Source organism: Accipiter gentilis, chromosome 19 (genome assembly GCF_929443795.1).
Source record: "Accipiter gentilis chromosome 19, bAccGen1.1, whole genome shotgun sequence".
In the NCBI taxonomy this organism is placed as follows: Eukaryota; Metazoa; Chordata; class Aves; order Accipitriformes; family Accipitridae; genus Astur; species Astur gentilis.
Window position 1 is genome coordinate 21,647,865 of NC_064898.1, and position 21,183 is coordinate 21,669,047.

At 40.1% G+C, this 21,183-nt stretch overlaps 1 protein-coding gene across 14 annotated transcripts in view; it reads right to left on the reverse strand.

Annotated features, from left to right (window-relative positions):
- The window catches only part of DLG2 (discs large MAGUK scaffold protein 2), a 1,018,327-nt gene that overhangs the window by 885,858 nt on the left and 111,286 nt on the right, over positions 1 to 21,183 (reverse strand). For all 14 annotated transcript variants that reach the window (XM_049823421.1, XM_049823420.1, XM_049823428.1 and 11 more), the window contains one exon: positions 12,187 to 12,329. In XM_049823421.1, coding sequence (XP_049679378.1) covers positions 12,187 to 12,329 — 143 coding nt within the window. The remainder of the gene's footprint in view (positions 1 to 12,186; positions 12,330 to 21,183) is intronic.

Below are 21,183 nucleotides of genomic sequence, written 5' to 3' on the forward strand. Positions count from 1 at the left end.
TTATGCATTTGAAATGTGTCTAGGCAGCTTAGATAAGTCTTTCTCTTTTTTGCTGGGATGTATCTACCATCGAGGTGGCTGACTCAGGTGGAGATGTACATATAGGCTTGCAGAAATGCCAGATGAAAAACTTATTTGAAAATATTTTCACTGTTGATGAATATTTGCTTGAAACATCCCCCATCACCTTTATGTGCTAGTTAATCTACAACCTCACTTCTCATTAGCAGAGGCTCAAATTCCAATTCTGGTTGTATTCAGAAGCCTCATAAAAACATTGATGTTCGTTCATGTCAACAGCTCACAGCTCTGCGTGCTATTCTTTACATTTAACCCATTCTTTACAACCTATTGCATTATTACTATGAGGTCAGCTTCACATTTCACCAGCTTATAACCAGAGCTGAAGTTAAGCAAGAACATATTCTTATTACTTGTTTGTGCAGTACTTGGTAAAGGAGAGTTCACAAGAGGTGCCCCTAAAAGCAACGATCAATTCTAATATCGTACTTGTCAAGGTTACTGGCAAAAATGCAGTTTCTACCTTTAAGGCAAATATCTGCAACCAGCGATGTCATTTCACAGTTTGCAAATATCACAATGCCTGTTTTCTTAGCTATGGTTAACTAGGAATCTTCTTCCACATACTTGTGACCAAGACCCCGGTCACGATCCACGAAGACAATCCCAGCCTTTGCGCTCTTTTTGGCCAGGCTGCAACAAACCACTGTGAAGCTGGGCACAAAGTCGCTTGTTTTCCAAGTTCACTACAATTTGAACAGAAAGCTGCAGTACTTCGCTCTGCCTGGCATTGAGCAAGGACATCAGATCAGTCCTCCCCTCTCTGTGATGGCTCTCCATAGAACAGAGCATCAGTATAAGGAGGTTTTTGGTCCTCGTCCCAGGGTAAGGAGATCACGACAATTTGCAAGTTGAAGAGCAATATATGACAATTCTAATCCTCAAAAGTAACGGAAGTATCCACTGCGAGTGCAAAGATATGTGCGTGTGTGTGTGTCGGGCACATTCCCTAGGTGGGAACAAAAGCAAGGAAGCCGACTAAGAAATAAAGTGATACTGAATTAAGCAACAGCATTAAGAAATACACCCACAACGGCAGAAGATGGACTGTTGCAGGCAACAACATAGTTCGCATCCTGAATACTGGAAGCTCTAGTTACAGCCGCGCTGCTGACCTAGCAAAGATACCCTTGGGTACCCTGGCAGCATTTACTGTCAAAAAAGTACAAGATATCTCAAAAAAAAGAATACTGATTACATAAGTGGAGGCATATGTCTGTCATAAATCTTCCTACTCCTGAGGAAGAGACAAAGTTGTCTGTTTTGTTACCTCTGGTTTTCTACAAACTACCACAGCGCCAAAAAATGTGTGAGAGGCAGCAGTCTGACGTCATGAATGACCTGAAATCTCTCAGCAGATCCTTTCTGTCCTTCTCGTTATAATTAACAAATTCCAGAACACACAGATCAAACTTGGTTTAATGGTTGATTAAAACAATAACAATTTAAAAGTTACCATTTCTGTTTCGACCAGAGTTTCCAAAGCCTTCTCTGAGAAAGTGGACTTCAGATCCACTATGTCAGTTACTCCTAATTTAATTTTTTTTTCCAGATTGTACAGCAGCTGTTTGCTTTGTATCTTCTCAGAAGGAGACACCTTGAGTACCTGAAAGTGCTGAGCTAAACAAAAATAAAAAATAAATATATATATATATATACACACATACACAGTGACAGGGCACAGCATTTCAGAAAACCAAGCAGGCTCCCTTACACTTCTGCAAAGAACTGGAAGGCCTGGGAAACCTTCATCACTTCAGTTTGTCCTTTCAGTGAAGACACTTTATGCAGCTGCCACAATGAACTGAACACCACTACAGGGGTTATAACTATGTAGTAACAAGGCTGACCTGACAGAAAAGCAGCAGCAGCCATACGTATCAGCCAAGCAGCGGCTGGAGTGCTGAAATCATTCACAGGCACGGAAAGCCATTAGTGGGTTCAACTATTTTTTCCCACCGGCATTGTGTAGGTCTAGGCAGGATGATGAAAGTGTGAGATTCAGCTAACCTGACCTTTTTTTTTTTTTTTTTTTTTTTTTTTTAAACATGAGATATTTGAAGATGTATTAAAAATTCAGTTTCAGAACTCATCTGTAAAACTAGTTTTCTGGGTTTGGGGGGGGAATAGGCACCTCACAGAGACACGAGGCTGCAGATGTCCAGCCACAGATTACATCTCCTTTGTGCTACTACATGGGGGTTCTGCTCCGTCAAACTGTCCATTCTGGTTCAGGACGACAGAAATTGGAGAAATATGAGCAAACAGTGGGACAATATTGATCAACAGGAGGAGAACATCGTATCAGAAGTTACTGCTATGGCTGAAACCACCGCTCTTTTGGGACAAAAGATGAAATGAGATAGTCTCACAGCTCTTTCCGAAGAGCTCCTGTACACTGGAGGTGGCAATACGGGGAAAGTTCCTCACCGAGTACGTCACGAGGAGCTGAGGAAGCAGACGTGGAGGTCTAGAGAAGTACAAGGGTAGAGACGCAGAGACGAGACAGGTCACGACAGGCCTTAAAAGCCAGACAAATAGGGTGGTGTTGGTCTGGTGGAAAGGTGGAAGTCAAGAGAGGCTTCCAACAGCGAGGAAAATACGGTTAGAGATATAAGCCCAGAAAGCCATCTCTCGACAAGGCCGTTTGGATGAGAAATGCATCAAGATTACACAGGAGAAAGAAACATGTTCCTAAAGGCTCTTTTCAAGGCGGAGGAGAACGGCTACGGGTGAAATTCACTCCGTCACAGTACAACGACGGTCCAGACAAACGCTTTATTCACGATCCACCTAAATATTGTAAAGGCAAATAAGCAGTAAATTGTCTCATCCCTAAACCAAGGGCAATTTTCACTGTAACCTGTTACAGACTAAAGTGGTACAGGCAATAGTTAAGCACAGCCAAACGTGCAAAATGTACAAGCTGAAAATGCATAAAGTCCTGTGGTTCTAGTCATCTTATCTGTAACTATATTATACATAAAAAGCATGGAGAGAAATTATATTTTCAAGTTGACAGTTTCCCTTTAATTTCCCACACTGTTACATTTGGGATTGTGTTTACTATTTGTTAAAAACTGCAAGTATCTCTCCCAGTTTACAAAAAACTAAACAAAGCAGGAAGGATATTTTCTCCTTCATATATATTTATCTTACTGAGCAAAGATATATGCGCCTATTCAAGAAATCACTCCCAGGGTGATCTTTATATGATCCAGAAGTCTTGGGGTGATATCTTTCTTTATTCTTGGGAACTATTTAAGAAGCATTTTAATAAAGAAGTATTGGTAGACTGCAGAAATATATAATGGGCTCTTAAACCTCTCTGTGGAGACCTGTGTCCTTTGCACGTGGAGGGCAGTGAATTCTCCTGCTTAGTTGCTCAGATTGGTGAATGGTCAGAGTTAATAAACATGTAAGTGAGACAAATTGCTCTGAAATATTTTTAGAATGAAACTTAACTAGAGTACATTCATCCCTGAATATCAATTTTACAGAACTCTTACAGTTTTACAGGGCAAAGAACTATATTTCTAAGCGTTGATGTATTTGTTTTTGCAGGTGGTTAAAATACAACTTCTCAGAATCTTATTAGAAACAATGAATTATATCACATACTCTTCAGAGGAACTGCTAGCTTGCGGTAGAAGCCTGTTGGGACATTCTGATATTTTTATGTAGGTAATTTTTTCAGATTACTCTGGTATGACAACAGCCCTTGTTAAAACATGTCATGTTTTAGAAAAAATATTTTAGAAAAAATACATTAAAATCACAAGAGCTTTTTGTTAAGTGATATTTTCATAGTATCTTTAACTACGAGATCTACCATTTTTGACCTTGATACACAGCAGTGGAATTTACACAATAGTCTGACCTCAATGCTTATCACAATAAAGACTCATTGCTTAATTAAAAGTTTGGCTAATTCTGTATGCTGGTTAATATTTAGGCACATTTTCATTGGGGAAAATTATTGTTTCTGGTCCCTAGCAGCTGTTCTGGCCTGCTCCCAATCCTTTGCAGATGTAATAACAAATCCCAGATCAGAAAACTGCCTAGAGGTTGTTTGATAGGCATATTATATAAATGTGAAAAAAAGAGAAAACAAATAAACCTGCTGTGGTGGATGTGACTCTTTCATCATTGCTGATCCGGTTTAGTTTGTTTAATGCTGAGATTCCAGTTCTGTTCCCTCTCCCACCAATGTCAGTAGAAAACAATTATTAAACTAAATAAACAATTATTAAACTAAATCAAATCTCCCTGTCAGAAGGGAGCTATCAGACCGGTGAGTCCTCTAAACTCTCACACAAGGCACACCAATATGATAGTGACATTAAAATAAAAGTGAGAGGCAACAAAGGAAAAGGCTTTTTACGTGAGCATGCCTAACCCTAACGCAAACACGAGGAGATGGCAAAAGCAGAGCGATGTCCGGCTCCAAGACTTGCCCAGCGGGACAGAAATTGTCTGTTTAGAGAGTGGCATGGCATGCGTGTTGCCCTACTCTCAGCACCACGACTTCATCAGAAAACTCTCCTGTAGGGATTTGGGATATGGAGGCCAGAATACTGCACTCTGGAGCTTTTCTGTCCACGGGATGACACTGTTCTGCAGACATCCAACCTCTTGGTTTAAAATGGAAACATTGGCCTGACCAGATTAAAACACACTCAGAAGCAACTCTAAAGTGACATTTAACAGACGGGCTGGCACTCAAGTTATTGACAAGCTACAGAACAAATAACAAATTTATAAATAGAGGCCCAGCATGGATACCCAGTATGGGCAAGACATTTAGCTGCAGCTAGGCATAAATAAGGTTTTTAATAACACAGTGACTTTGCAGTTATCCATTCCTAAACATTAGCCAAACCATTCGAGAAGGCAAGTGTATAAAATAATCTCTGCAAGTAAAGCATACCTTATTAATGCAGAGAAAATAAAATGGCAAAATCATTGCATTACAGAAAGCCACGAAGCCAAGCTTCAGCATTGTTGTTAAACAATTATCTACTTATGGGTGTCACACAGCCTTGGGTTCAAAAGGAACATGACTAGCAAAACACAAACCAACATGTCACTTATACCGTACCCCTTAAAAAGACTGCTGCCTTCTTGAAGGCAAACTTGGTGCCAAACAGAATTACATGGGAATTGGCTCTGGTACAAAATCAACCCACAGACACAAACTGCATTCGATCAGATAAATGTATACTGTAGGAGCTAAATCTAGTGAAGAAACAGACACATAAAACTGAATGTTTTGAACCCTTCTAATGAAACATTATGGTTGATCATACCTAATGACTCTTGCATATTAAGTATATTCACTTAAACGGAATCAGATTTGGCTCCTGGGAGTAAACGAAGCCATACAAATTAAGCTGTACCCAGTTACAAAGAAAACAAACAAAAAAACGGAGAAGAGACTGAATTTTTATAGGCACATATAGAAAGGTCTTGAAGGTCCACATTTTTCAGACAAGCTGTTAGTGTGAAACAGATTAATGGTTTGATAATTGCTCCAGGCAGAAGATTTTTAAGTAAGGGCTTTACTACCGAAACTTTTAACAAGCCAGCACTTAAAGGACAGAGAAGTAATTACAATGTTTATAATAGCTGGGTACAACGATAGCAGACATTCCTAAAGCAAGCAGAAATAGGAGGATTCATTTTGCACACTGCAATTGACTGTCTTTGCAAAACGAGCCTCGAAGCATCAGAAATGCGTGGAACAACAGGAATTAGACGGAGAACTGGAATCTTTGGGGACCGTCTCAAAGCAATGATATCACACTGCACCGACTGTAGATCGTGCATGCGAGATCGGCGCGCAATGACCAAACTTGCACAATAATTGCAAATTATTCTTGTTCAATAGGCTAAAAGTATCTGCACCATATGCCCTATAAGTAAATAGTCCTTTCATGCTACGATGCAGGGACAGACCTTTGGCTACCAGATTTATACGGAAGCACGACAGCAGAGTGTTCTTTTCCTTCACCTCAATTTTCCATCTGAATAAAGGTCAAAACACCGCTGACCAGAAATAAGTAGCACTGGAGACCAAACTAACGAAAACAGAGGTTAAAACAAGGGTAAATTTATGTCTTTTAATGAGTGTCTGGAGCCGAGCACAAGTCCGTAGCTTCAAGCAGCGTTACTATTGTCATAGCTAAAGAGCAACTCGATTTTTGTTTACCAGATGGATACCTCCATCTAGGTACTTTTATGTTCTCCATTATTGTATTTTCTGAGCATCTCACAGTTTTAATTGTATCTATCTACACAACGTTTAAGTGAGAGGCATCCTTTATCCAGTGACTGATTAACGCAACGCAGAGGGTCCTGGGAGGGAAGAAGACTTTTTCCCAGCAAGCGACCATTTGCTAAGCTGGGGAGCCAGGCTCAGACCAGCATACCCGCTCTCAGACCCCAGTAACCCACGAACTCAGCTGCACTACTGCAAAGCTTTGACGGCAGAGATGGAGAGCACCTTTCCCCAGCCTTATCTGGATCTGGGTAGGGCGAGAGCACTCTTCTGAGCAGTGGAAGACCTAAAATTAAACCACTTCCAGCCGAATCTCTATCTCGCATTTCCTAGGGGTGAAAAGAAATCAATCTTGTCTCTCCAATAGGGACAATTTAAGAGCCCTAATTTCAAGAAAACGCTTTCAAGTTGTGAATGCTGGTGTTATAAAGCTTGGTCCGAAGGAGTAACAAAGCTCTTTGGCAGAGCTGAAATAACAAACAAACCCTGTCTTCATGATTTCCAGCAGCAGACTGGGCACATCCCCAGTCAGCACGCTAGCTGCGGTGAATACCACGCCGAATGTTTATAAAATAAGGTAATGCTGAGTTTCCCAGCACTGAGCACTTTCTGTGCTTCTAGTCCAAACAAATTAAGATTAGACTTGCAAAACAGCTAAAGCGCCCATTATACAGACTTGACCTTTTCTTACTCTTCCCTGAGCATCTGCTCCTGGCCCCTGCTAGAAGCCAGGTACCAGGCTACGTGGGCAAGATAATCGGTGCTTGGTTTAAGCCAATGTGGGTGCTTTATAACTGCGACTTGAAATGACTCAGTTTAAAAGTACCCGAGACCCTCAGAAACTCCAGAGGCATATTTTCTTCGTCATGTCAGCTCTCCACAGCCACGTTCTCAAGGTAGCTGCCTGGCATTTGTTTGTTCCCAAAATGAGCTTGTCTGGACTGTATCAACCGGCTCAATGCCTAAGCACTGTCTTCATCCACAAACTACGTTCCTGGCATGCCTTCTCAACTTTCTCCATGAGGTGATCTCGGAACACACTTCCACTCCTACGTGCCGCCAACCCTCCCGCTGAGCGCGGCATCCCGCATCCCCTAAATGCAGCCTGAGAGGAATGACCGTATGGCTCCTGTGACAGTGCCTTACAAACTAGGCGTTTGGACTGGGGTTCTTAATCTTTTCTGTTAAATCCTCCTGCTTCCAGGTTTGAATATATGTGGTGGTGACAATGGGGAGGTAGGGAAGGGTTGAGACATAACAGGGAGAAGGGCTTTGCATCTATGACAGTTCAACACTGATGCTGGGGATGGAGGATCCCACCCTTGGGTATGCCAAAGATGACAAAATACGCTATGCTTTAATACTCATCAGAGCAGTAATAATTATAAACTCTAGGCTAGAGAGTCATGTGTCAGCACTCTGTCCCAATAAATATTTAATTATTCCATATAAATTGGAAACAGCCCAAGAAGAAAAAGCAAAATAATACCTGCTGGCATAATGCACAGTGCACTCTCATGGGTGAAAAGAGAAGCAGTATCAGCTCGTCTCCGGTCAAGAAGGGAGCTGAATATAGATTTCCACATCCTTTGAAAACACCCTAACCAAATAACTTCTTCATAAGAAAAATAATATCAGCAGTGCCTTTATGCACATTGCAAGAGAAGTCTAGCTATGGTCTTATTTACAGAAGAGAGATCATGATTCTGAACCTTAATCAGGATAAGGTATCAACATCTTAATGAGGCAGATTCTAAGGGAATGACGTCTTGCCCCATTTTTTGGAATTCATTACTTGTTAGTTTATAGGTGTGTTCTGTTTTTTTGTGGACCTTAATCCTGGACAGGGAGGAATTAAAACCTGCAGTGCCCAAATCCTGAGTTAGTATATTTTCATTAATAAACAAATCTTGCAGAGTAGTTTCCAGGAAATTTTTTTATATACATGGAGATATAGAGATATACAGAGAGATATATATAGTGCCTGTGCCATCAAGACTAATTGCCTTCCACAGTGCCTCACGGCTTTTTGTTTTGGAAACTAAAATATTCCATACCTCTAACTACAGCTCCTTTGAGAGCAGTCTAAGCCAACTAAATATTGTCTTTCCTAAAAGACCAGATTTTTCATTAGGACCCAGCATTTGTTGTTACATGGGCATACCAGCTAAAATGACAACGCTGCTAGTGAAGAGCAGGTCACAAAGATCATTTTAAAATGAGTGAGAGAAAGAAAAGCAGAGAAGCTGGAAGCTCCTGTTATTATATATGATTAGTTAAACATATGTTTAAATGCTTTTTGGAACAGGACTGAGTAAACTGTTCGCCATATCTACTGTAAATTGAACAAAACCTAATGGGTTCTAATAGCAGTTCGAGAAACTCCGGTTTGCTGTCAGGAAAGACTTCCCATCAGTGAGGGAGTAAGTTACCTGGAGAAGTTGTTGACTCTCCACCGTGGGAGGTTTTAAAGAACAGATTAGACAAACATGTCAGGAAAAGTTCAAATACAGTTGATCTGCCCTAGGGCAAGAGAATAGACAATAAGATTTTTTTAGGTCTTCTTCAGAGCTATATTCTAGAGTTCCTACATCACAACTAACATGTTGGACTTATTCATATTACCCGATATGTCACATTCCCTGCTTGCTGTATGAATATATGAAACAAATAAGAGCCTTCACAGGTAGAACCTAGTAAATACCTTTAGCGAATACTGAACTTGCCCCCCAAACACGTTTTAATTGCTTCTGAAACTATCCACCAATTTAAGTTGATTTTGTCAAGTTGGATTTACAGGAGGGAAAACAACAGGGATAGATTAACACAAAAAACCATTCATATACATCCTTCTTTCTTTCTTATTCACTAACACCCACCCACTGAAATTATTTTGGTCTATGACATTTACATCTCCGCCAGATACATTGCCATGTATATTTAGTTTCTGTACAGGGTGAAATGCAATAATAATACAATGGTAGGTAATACTGCATTTTGCATCTGGAAACACTGATGTCATCTATGGTTCAAATGAGCAACAAAGCTGTTAACGGTGGAGTAAAAAACAAGGATGTGTTTAAGTGCATAGCCCATACCAAAACATTTATTGGTTTCATGAGGACCAGGAGTTCCTTCACGGTCAATACATGAACAGCACAGAATTTAACTACAAACATGCAAGTAAAAAAACTGGGGAGAAAAAAAAAAAAGAAAAGGCAGTAACTGTCACCAAACCCCAACACATTTTGTGCATTCCATTGTTTGTAGCCGCAGGGTGCTATGTGGGGTCATTCACGCTAATAATTTGGATGCAACTGGTTCTGGCACATATGGTGAGCTAACATACTCCCCTGACTTTTCACTTGCTTTTGCAAAGGCCATTCAAAATTACAGCCTGGGAGTCTGGGCGATGTCGCTCTTCTGAGGCACCCCCTGACAATGATGGGAGATTATAGGATGGGTTGTGACACTTTCTTCTCTCTTAATTGATGAAGATCCAGTCCCAGTACGCTGTAAGATCTAGCAGCAGTTTATTACAAACCACTATGGTGATCACAGATGCCAGGTGAGAGAGTTTAGAGGCCAGCCATCTCTGTATGGCAAATTTGTACAGAAATGCAAACAACAATCTAAAAAATTTTCTGTTATCTAAAAGTCCATACTTTCCATACAGAAAAGCAAATACATAAATACAAAGGAGGGGTTCACAGGATACCTGGCCTGGACAGTGAAAGCTGCTTTTCTTTTTTATCAGCAATTAAGACTGGAACAAAAATACAGAAGAACCACCAATTTATCTAGAAAATAAATATATTGACAGCCAAGGAAGGTTTCAAGTGGAAGGCATGAAAGGGGGATGGCCTCTGGACTGAACGATCATAACTGGGCTTTTATTGCAGAGGAACATTGCGTGGAAAAGGGGAGGGTTTTTTCTTTCCACATTTGGGACATGTAATTGAGGATGGAAAAGGAAAGTACAAAACCGTCATTCCCCATAAGGAATAGACCATGAATAAGAATTTATGTGATGTATTAGATTATCCAGTTACATTTTCATAAGGCAATTTCTGATAGAAAGCAAAGTACTGTATTGTATTTGTACAGCAGCTGGTACATTCAGCATGCACTAATCAGTTCTGACTCGGAACTGCTAATAGTATGTTGTGCTGTCAAAAGGGAAAAACTCAAAAGCCTACACTTCTAGTCTGTTTTCCCTGCAGTTGAACCCTTAAAACATATATAGGTATGATTTTTCAAGGGACTAAACATTTTGTGCACACATTAAACTGATGAAATTTATGGATAGACAGCAAATTTGAAAATGAGGGTACCCTGGCCCCTGACTGCCAGTAACCTGGCTTGAAATGGTTATTTCAGTTTCTAAGCAATAGTTTTCTATGTTTTTGCTTTAAATCAGAATGTCATTTTCATAAGATGAGCAAAATTTGGAGTTCACCTTATACATTTATTATTCTCAGCATAGAATTTGGAGTTTAAATTCTCCTGGACAAGACTAGCAGCATACCTCAGACAGCAATGAGCTTAAGGAAGATAGGGTTGAGGGTCAAATACTTTGATGAGGCTGGAATGAAAAGAGAGTCTGTGATCCACTGTCTTTCTCTGGTGCTTCAAGAGATAACATGCTGGAATACACTTTCACCATTTTAAAGCATATAGCTTTGTGAAAAGAAAAAAAAAAAAGGAGATTAGCTAGCTGTGTCTTCAAGCTGGCACTCAAATGTTAAATCATTCATGGGATATATCCTACATTAATGTTAAGACTCATTTGTTCTGATTTCACTCAAAATCAGACTGCTTGTTCTCATTAATTCTGCAAGCTTCTTTTGCTAATTAATTTTTACAATAAATTTCTTCAGAGGGTTTTGTTCCAGCCACCTGCAATTCTGATTTATCTTTTAAAGAATCACATATAAAATGTCATGTAGAACTGCAATTTGTTTCTGGGTTTTACATTTTAAAAGAGGAAAACTCTTAAAAATAGTCATGCCTATGGGAAGTGTTTTGGAACAACTTTTAAAACTTGAAAATCCTTTTGAACCATAACAACAATGGAAATTTTTATACATTTCCCTCATCTTTGATTTTGGTCTGCAGATTTGCAGTCCACGCCCACTCTATTTCTGTCTCACTGTTTAAGAACAGAGCTGTTCGTTGCTTCGTTCTGTGGGTTCTGTTTTTGTCTTTGAAGTACAAACACGGTGGGAGGCTATTAGTTTAGATTGCTAATTTAGTTAATAATAATCTGGGGGCAGGCAGAGGCAGATTAGAGCCAGTGGTGACAAAGAAAAGTTTTGAATCCTTCCACTGGCTACGGAAGAAAAACTATAGTGTATAAACTTCTATACATATCTATTCCTCATATAGAGATTGTTTTGGTTGATATTTCTGTGCACTTGGGCTATGGAAAAGTTCAGCCCAGTGTCAGTCCCAGAAATATGAAAAGTCGTATTAAAGTTTTTACATAGGATAGAATCACTAGAGTATTAATAACCTCAGTGGTTATTAGCAAGCAGAGGAGATATATTCTCTTTTGGGGGTAATCACAGACACCAGGTATCAGGTAAAGTACACCAAGGATGAGAAAGAGACAGTTTTTTACTTCCCCTTTGACAGCTGGCAATTGAAAGGATGAAGAAGTCCGCAACATATTCAAGGTCAGTGATAACACTATACATCTTCCATATCCTCATCTAATTCCTTAATTAAGGCCATTCTTTCAATCTTATAAATCATTGCATGGCCTTTCTCAGGCTGCAGACATCTCACTTATACATATCTTAATTCTTAATCTGTTAAATTACCTCTTGGTTTTTCTGTAGATTTTCATGGTCTGTAGCAGATGTTGTCTTCTCCCATTTCTCTGCAACTTGATTTGCTTCTTCTGTTTTTTGCTCACAGCTTTTCTGGGAATTTAGCAGTGTCACTTCATAAAACTCTTGAATATCTGTTTGTAAAGAGGAACGAGTAAAAGACATTATTTGACATGTTGGCTTTTGAATTCCTGGTGTTTTAATTTGGCCAATATATACTTACACATTAACATCATAATGATAAACATGTATTACATTTCTAGCAGAAAGCACCAATATGCAAGTTTGTTTTCTAAAATGTCAATGAGATTCTTGAGGCATATTCTCATTGTAAAGAGGTCTTTACAAATAATTTCAAAGTAAAGGAATAATACTTGTAAGAAGAGATTCAAAGAACATGTTACACGCACACCTGAACAATATAGGAAGAGCAGACCCTTGTACAGGGAGAAGTCACAGATCTTTTTAACCGATAAACTAGAAATTTGCAGGTGTAAAATACTGTAAGAGAAGCTTGTTGTCAGACACCCATCCCAGGTACCTGAGCCACTCCCAGCCCTATGTGCAGGTGCATTATTTTTAAGTACGTGGGATGCACAACTTAAAGGAAGACTTTGTGGATTCATCACTTCAACCCGTTGTCACTCAGAAGGGGCTAGTTAATATTTGATTTCAATCAAGAGTGAGCAACAAGCCAGATCTTGATTTCTTGTTCACGTGTGTCCATCACACTTATTTCCATGGGGTATGAAGAGCTATACAAGACCCAGCAGTGAAAACACTTTCACTAAAACCTGTACATGTAATGACCTAAGGAGAGGAGGAAAAAAAAAAAAAAAAAAAAAAAAAAAGTGTTTCCCTTCCTTGAGGCAAGAATTTTTTAGTCACATAGTCACATTCAGGAGGTGACACATTGTCTAACGGATATTTGACTCGCCAAAGAAGAAAAAACCTATCATATTATTCTAATTAAGAACAATGGGTAGACTTTCTCCTGGATAAGAACAAAAGAAAACCATTTCAGGGAGAAAGAATGCATCTACCTGGATACCCCCTAGGACTCCAAAGGAGGGACTCTTTATAAAAACTACCACGTGGGAAGGCATGACCCTTGACAGGTAGGTCTCAGGAAAGGCAGAGAAGGGGACAGAGAAACCTTTCTGGTATTAGGTGAAGAAATTGCAGGGAACAATCAAGCTTATTGCACTTACACAGGGTCTTTCATAAACTTTTGTGACTGTGGGGTTTCTTTTCTATTTTGTGAAGAAATGTTCTGTTTGCATGTTACCTTAAATTGGATTGAATAATAGTAGCCTCAAGGCAACCAGACAATCAGAAAACATTTCTTAATGGAAGCTGTGATAAATCTATACCTGAAAATATCAGGAGCCCAAACACCCCAGGGTGCTCCAGCACGTCTAAAAATAAAAGAGTGTGTTCCCCAGGAAAGCTTCTTCGACCAGAAAAGAAAAGTGTTCCAACATTAGCCATAGACGCCGTCTGGCAAAGAGGAAAATATTGGGGTGGTGTCTGAACTTCAGAGGCAGCCAAGGATTTTGTTATAGAGGGTCAGATCCCACATCTGGGCCAGGAAGACATTGGTTCTCACTATGATAAATAACCTGCCGTGGAGGTACATCTGCATTTTCTGTTACACACCGTCTCACACAATACGAGACTGAACTGGATTGCGTGTGACAAGCAGAACTGACGGAGCCGGAGGAGGCACCGAGAGGCAAACAGCAGAGGCACCCTGATTTTTCTGCATCCTTCAAGGGCCAGTCACAAGTACTGAACTGGGTCCGTGCTCATCCTCACATTAAGTCTCTGGCCAGATCTCTAGGAGCCACTCTTCCTTCCTTAGTAACAACTGAAATGGAATTTTTCTTCTAACTTCTTGTACAACTTTCTGACTCATTATGTACTCTATTTCTCATGTACAATGGGAAAAATTAATGTTAAAATTAAAAATTCTGATTAATAACTGTGATCCATAGGAAGTAGATACTAACTTCTAATTTATATTTCATATTGCTAAGAACATTTAATTCCACCATTAAAACTAGGACCTACTTTTAAAATTAAAAGCTGTAGGATAGTTGCAACGAGAATGGAATTTTCTCCATTCTCGATGGGGGGAATTTTTTACAGTCATTTTGAAAGCTCATAGTAAAATTGCAAACAGTTGTAATATATGGTTTGATGCCAGGTCAATTTATATTGCAACTGCAAGTAAAACATATCAGGCTAATATGTAATTATCTCTAGATAAATACTTTGCAGAAATAAACTAGAAATTGCCCTGTGGCAGTGGCATTCAGCTGGCATAGCTGTCATTATCAGAGTATTAATTGGGTTGACAGTAGTCAGTCAAGGAACAGCAGAACAGTGCTTTCGCTCTAACTTTAAAGACTGCCTTGCCCTAGTGTTTTCATTAAAAATAACGTGAGCCACATTTGCATGTGTATGCACGTGTGCGAAATAAATATTAAAAACCCAGTCTCTTTGTAAAGGTCCTTATCTATTCTGAGGAGGCTGTGGGTTGCTTTCACTAGAATAATGATCACTGGTGTGCAGAGAAGTGCATTTCAGTGTACTTATGCGGTTACAGAAGAAAGCACAGAGGATTCACTTAGTTGGTTGCTTTGTTATTCCATAAGCTAAAATTGCCATTTCTATGGAACAAGGGCAGCCAGCAACTTGCAGTCAATCAAGGGCAGCAGAGAACAGGATCTGTAATTTGCTCTGAGTAAAACCTGCTCTATCGAGTCCGTTACGTGAGAGGTGTAATCGTACTAGGAGGGGTAAACAGCTGAATATTACTGTGGGTGGGAAAAGAGGTGTGAAAGAGGTGATGAGATCAAGCAGCTGTAGAATCAAGCTTGGAGCCAAGGTCATAAAAAGTAGTTGCAAGAGCATGGTGATTGTTATGTAAAATAACCAAAATACATTCTGTGTCCTAGCCGGGACTTACAGGAAGATAATTCAACAAAGAGACCAAAATCTTACACAAATGAAATCTGCACCAAGTATTTCTTGGCACTATATTCCCTCCCTTCCATGAAAAGTTCAGATTTCATTTAGAAATGGCAGCATTACTATTGATGAAGTCCATGAGCACAACACACCTCTCCAGATGAGCTGCTTGAATTTCTGTACCGTTTCAAACATTTGGTTAAGCAATGAATTCATGTTTGTTTAAACTGTCTGTGAATCTCGCTGGATTTTCAGTCCAACTGAATTTGTTCATTTACTTCTTAAGAGATTACTTACTTTCTTTGATAAACTCTACTTGCTCTTCCTTTAGCCTAGCCCAAATGTTTTGTCAGTTTTGCTTTATAAAGATGAATTGCATACAAGAAATTATATATATTCTAATATGAAGTAATCCTAAAGATACCATGATATGTTTTATTTTGGATGATTCCATCACTGGGGAAGCAGGAAAACAAATTATCTCTACATCAGCATGGTAGAGAACACATTGGTATCACTTTACAAATGCCCACAGACAAATATTCCGTACGTGACTGCGCTTGTGCTCTGCAGGCAAACTCCAGGGATTCCCCTTCTGTCTTACAGACCTGCACAAGAGTGAGCAGCTCTAACTTCTATAGATATGCCAGGGAGCACTTTCCCTTACTAAAGCTGGGTGAAGCTTAGTAGCAACTTCAGTGTGAAGTCTTGTTTTCTTTAATACCGTTTAAAAAAAACCCTATTAATTATTTAAGCTCAAATCAGAGTTGTGCTCACTCTTACCTCACTTTTCTAATAAAGAAAATTTAAATAAAAATAATTTGGACAAAGAATAAGAACTGCAGAAGATGCAATGTCCTACACGCACAGAAGAGCGACCTTTCTTTCAGACAGCAACTACATAGAAGGAAAAACGTGTGATCAAAGCTGAACAGGCTGCCTAAGCTCTGCCATTTTCTGACATTTGAGTGGTTCGTGCTGCAGCCCTACGACCATTATTCGAGTGCAATTTCTGTTCCAATTTATATGCATCACAATATCCATTTGCTATAGGAATACTTTACAGCTCTCACAGCAAAGGGGTTAAATAATATGAAAAGGCAAAAATGTTGAATAGCCTGAACTACTTTCTGTCTTCTGTGACCACGGGCTTTCACCAGCATTCTAATGAGGAAAAACAAGATAAAGCAATACAATTCCTCATTCATCTGTAAGCACTTCAGCACCAGAAAGATAGAAGTAAATTGAAGGGAATTCAGACAAAGACAGATGATTAAAGGTCTGAGAGGACTAACTTTGGAGCAAAGATTAAAGGAAGAGAATAATGATAGCACACGCTTTCATACTTCCTTTCATTTCAAAGCAAAACAAACATTAGGAACCATATAGCGTTGGCTGAGAAAATTGCGCAAGGCCTCAAAGAGAAGCAAACCAGCAGGACTGAACTGCCGAGGCCCACAGATGCGCACACCAGGAGTGTCCATCCCTTCGCGATCCATAACCCACTTACAGGAGCTCCAGAATCATCAGTGGGTTCGGGACAACGTTACTCCATTGTAAAAAGTCCTCTTTGCAGGGAAGGGTAGATGCAGCCGCAGGAGCAAATCTGGAACAATTCCGGGTGTGTGAGGAACGAGGCAGGAGCCGCTCACTCCTACAAGCTTTCTCCTCTATTCAAGGTACTCGCTGGTGTGATTTAAAGTCAGAAGGGAAAGGTGGTCAGCACTTTCTCCTATTCATGCATGCTGGTGCCCTATCTACTACTGACCCGTCCTGACTGTGTAAATCAGCCTAATCCAGCTGGTAGCCCCAAGGCTGGATGGAGTACGTGAGATAGCTTTGGTGTCTGTATGATTTTCACCTGTACGATTTTCGCCTACACAGAGAAGTACTGGCAGGTACCAAATGCACCTCGGTACTTTCACGCACATTCAGAAATTTAGCCATCAAGGCACGTGTGTCCCAGTGCACCAAGCAGCTGGGATTACCCCAATATATCTCTTTAACACCAGCTGGCCTGTAGCTGCACTTTGCATGTACCTAACTGATGCAGAGGGTTAGGAGGTGAGAATACCAAAAGATGGATTTTCCAAGGTAATCAGCTGCAAAATGCAGAGAGTCTCCACTCGAGCTGGTACAGGTTTACAATGCAGCTGTACAGGGAGGATAGATTTGCAGAGTACCAAACTCAGGATTCAGAAGACGGGGCATAAAGAAAACCAGAGAAGGAGTGGAGAGAACAATCTCTTGTACCTCTTTTGCATTTAAAAAAATAAGAGGAGGAAGAGGAAAGTCTGTATTCCAGTAACAAACAAGCTGATGCCAGGCTTTCTGATACCATCTATATTTTATAGAACACAAACAATTAAGCTTAAAAGGATAATCTTGTACATTGCTTAGCCTGAAGTTGTACTGCATGTGTCAGCAAATGCTGCCTCCCCAGTGACTTGACAGTACATGCGGCTCCTTGTAAGAGAGCAGTGCAAACTCTTCCACGCACCAAACCTTATCCAAAGTCCACTGAACTTACGGACACCTACCCACCACAGCATGTTCTGACCTCCAGGAAGAGTGTACGCTGTGCTGACGGCTGTTCCCAAAGCTGTTACCTTCGTCTGTGCTTAGCAATGACAGAAGATTTCCTTGTGACATACATCTTGCTACCACCCCTCTTCGCTCTATGCAGATGACGTCTTGAGACCATTTAGAAATGGCACCAATATTCTGGTATCTGCAGTAATTGTCTGTTGCTTCTGCAGAGAGCTGTACATTTCTGCAATTAACCGTAATGTCATTAACAACGTAGAATCCCATTACCCAAGAAATGAGTTCTCTGTGCATCATACTTCTGTAGACCCAAACTGGGAATTGGAACAAATCTTCTGTAGGACAAAAATAAAAGGTGGGGTTTTTTTTCTCCTCCTTCTAGAGGTCCTTAGCAATGGAATTCATTTTTCCTATGCTGTGCCAGTGCCCTGACTTGCTTTGCAGTATAACTCCCATCTGTTTTTCCAGGGCATTCAAGGACAGGGTGGAATGGGGGTCTAAGGCAACACACAAACACAAGCTGTTTCCTTTCCGGGAAATTTGGGACACTGTTTTTGTCTATGTGTAGGATAGTGTCTGATATGTACCTTTTAATGTTGTGTAACCCAGCACAAATGGCTACTGTCTGGCAGAACGCTGCGAATCAAAATAAAGTCAATTGTTACAGGCTCTTGCTGCAAGTCCTTTTTTTTTTTTTTAACTAAGGGAACATTACAGCGTACGTCTAAATGGCACCATTTATATCCCGGGGAGTGGATTACGCTGGGTCAGCTTCAGCCATCTGGTCTAAATTATTAGGTAGGAGTAAGGAGGATTGTGCAGGATGTTGTTCAAGAAGGAAAACTGATTCACGCAGTAGAAGTAGCAGGGAAGTGATCAGAGATCGTACCAGCCTGCCAGTAAAGGGCTTTAAAGGCCCTGCCCATGGAAGCGCTCCAAAGAGAGGTTAAATAACATACTTCACCAAATGCAACTATGGTTTGTGTTTCTTTTCAAGTAAAATGTTTCCATATTGAGTAAAATAGCCATTATAAGAGAAAACTAAAAGTAAGAGAAAAAAACCCTTAACCTGAAATTGGGTGAGTTTTCAACTAAAGCAGGACTATGGCACAGACCCCATGTGAGAAATGGCAGATCTCCAGTTATCAAGCTGGTACGTAGCTTTACGGTCGTGGTGAGCTCAAACCTGCCCCCATTAGCAACCCTCAGTGCAGCAGCACTCAAAAATGCCTTTCCCATTTCAGCTCTATCCCATCCTCAGGGCTCCACATATATTTGCCTTGGGTCTGCACTAATAAAGGTGGTGTGAGATTCAGCAACAAAGGAAAAGCTCAAGGCTTATTTTTTGCAGTTTGCAGAGGTAACACCAAGATATGTCAAATCAAAATGAAATTTAGGAGCCCTGTGGCAAGGTTTTCAAACATAAGCTTTTGGTGCATGAGAAACATAGATGCCAACCCAACAAGCAAGAGTTACAGCAGAAGGAGATAACAGGTTCTCTATTCCACGCAGGCAGCGAAACAGTGCAGTGCAAGCCAGGGTAGCAGTCTTCTGCCAAATGCCTACAGTTGATAAATGTTCCTAAATCTATTAAAAGCAGCATACTCCAGTAGAACATGTACCAAAGTAGGCAGCAAGAAATACGGTTTCTGTTATTAACCTGTCTTGATTCTTGAGCTTCAGCAAATCCCTTTTATTTGCCCTAGATAACTTTTTGAGGTCCCTTCCAACCTGAATTATCCAATGATTCTATGATCCTTTGCGAATCTACGTTGTAAGCTCTTTGAGGCACGAACCATTACTAAGCAGTTACATACCTGAGCAAAAGTATATCTTTTTAGCAAAAAAGCTCTGAAACACTCTACGTGCTGTAACAAATAACTAAATGGTTAGTAATCCATGGCCTTTGCAATAGTTATTTAGATGTATGAAAAAAAAAATGTTTTTGAGTACTTCTGGCTTTGCTGTACAGTAGTATCATGATTGTTTTTTGTAATATACCCAAAATACAATCAGAGCTCTCCCAAACTTCCCAGCTAGGAATATCTGCCTCAGAGGCAGCTGTCCAAATTCCAGGGAGAATAAAATATTCAACACAGATTGCTGTGCACAGAGAAGACAAAATAATTCCTGCAGCCCTCTCTATGTGAGTGATGTTTATGTTAACAAGTGAAAACTAGAAACCGGTAAGCGAGACAGTAAAGTCAGTATTTAAGCCTGCTTGGTGGTGATATTGAGTGTATTACTAAGTTTTGCCTATATATTCTTACCCCTTATTCATAAATAAGCATGGCAGTCTGGATTTGAGCATTTGCCATTGACAATATGTTATGGTTAACATCTGTGGTTGCTAATTGTGTAAAAGTGGGCACGGTAGATTAAATTAGTAAATGCCGCACTCAGTTCTGCTCATTCTGTTTCTGAAGCTTGATCTGCAGAAGAGCAGAGCAGCAAAACCCAAATCCTGCAGCGAGGGTTCGTTTTGAACACGCTAGCCAGGTCCTGCAGATCAACGCAGCATCTGCGAGAGTCAGAGCAGGACCACGAGCCCACGCCGGCTGCTTTGCACCTCCAGACAACCAGGCATAGAACTGAACCTGTCCCGGGATTTTTTTCCGATAGCAAACTCTGTAAATAGAAAGTGCTGTTAACTTTACTAAGCGTTCAAAAGTGACAGCTAAGAAAGAACTAAGAGCCAAGGCAAGGTTTCCTGTGCTTCAGAACAGACCTTTCATAAAAAGTCAGTTTCCTTTGAAAAATGATGGTTTGTATCAAGTTCTTTTCCTATAAACTTAAATGCAAACCTTCAGCTTTTTTCAGCACTGTGCATCACTCTGCATGTAGCAGCCGGAGACCTTGAAAGTTATTTACGGACAACAGTAAAATACACCTTTGGGAAGAGGCTTTATTCATTGTGTGTAGAGTTGGATGCAAAGCTGTTACCGGAGAGATTTTCCCTTGTTTCTGTGCAGCAGTTAACAGTTATTACTGTACATTTCTGATCCTGTTGGAGGATCATGTAGCCCCGCTGTGGGTTACAGAAGTTATGAACAGACTTTCATCTGAATGGTTCCAGCATGCACTTAAACAACTGTAACAGAGAGTTCAATACCAGAAAACTGTTCTATCATTTGTTTATTGTATGATTTTGTTGCTCGAGTGCTTGAGATATGATTTCTTTAAATAGGGAAAATTAGGAAAAAAATATCAAAAATTCACTGTAAAATACAATATCAAAACTGCAGGTATATTTTCATATCTGAGGTAGCAGTGATAGAAAAAAAAAAAGCTTATATATTTCCTCGTTTTTTTTTTTTGTTTTTTTTTTTAAGTCTTGGAAAGGAACAAGCTGCAAAGCCAATTTCCCACAGAATATGGAGGGGAATACCATATACCAGACCAGAACCAGAAAAGAATGCATCATTCTATAATCCTTTCTAAATCAGATTATTTTTATATAGGCTT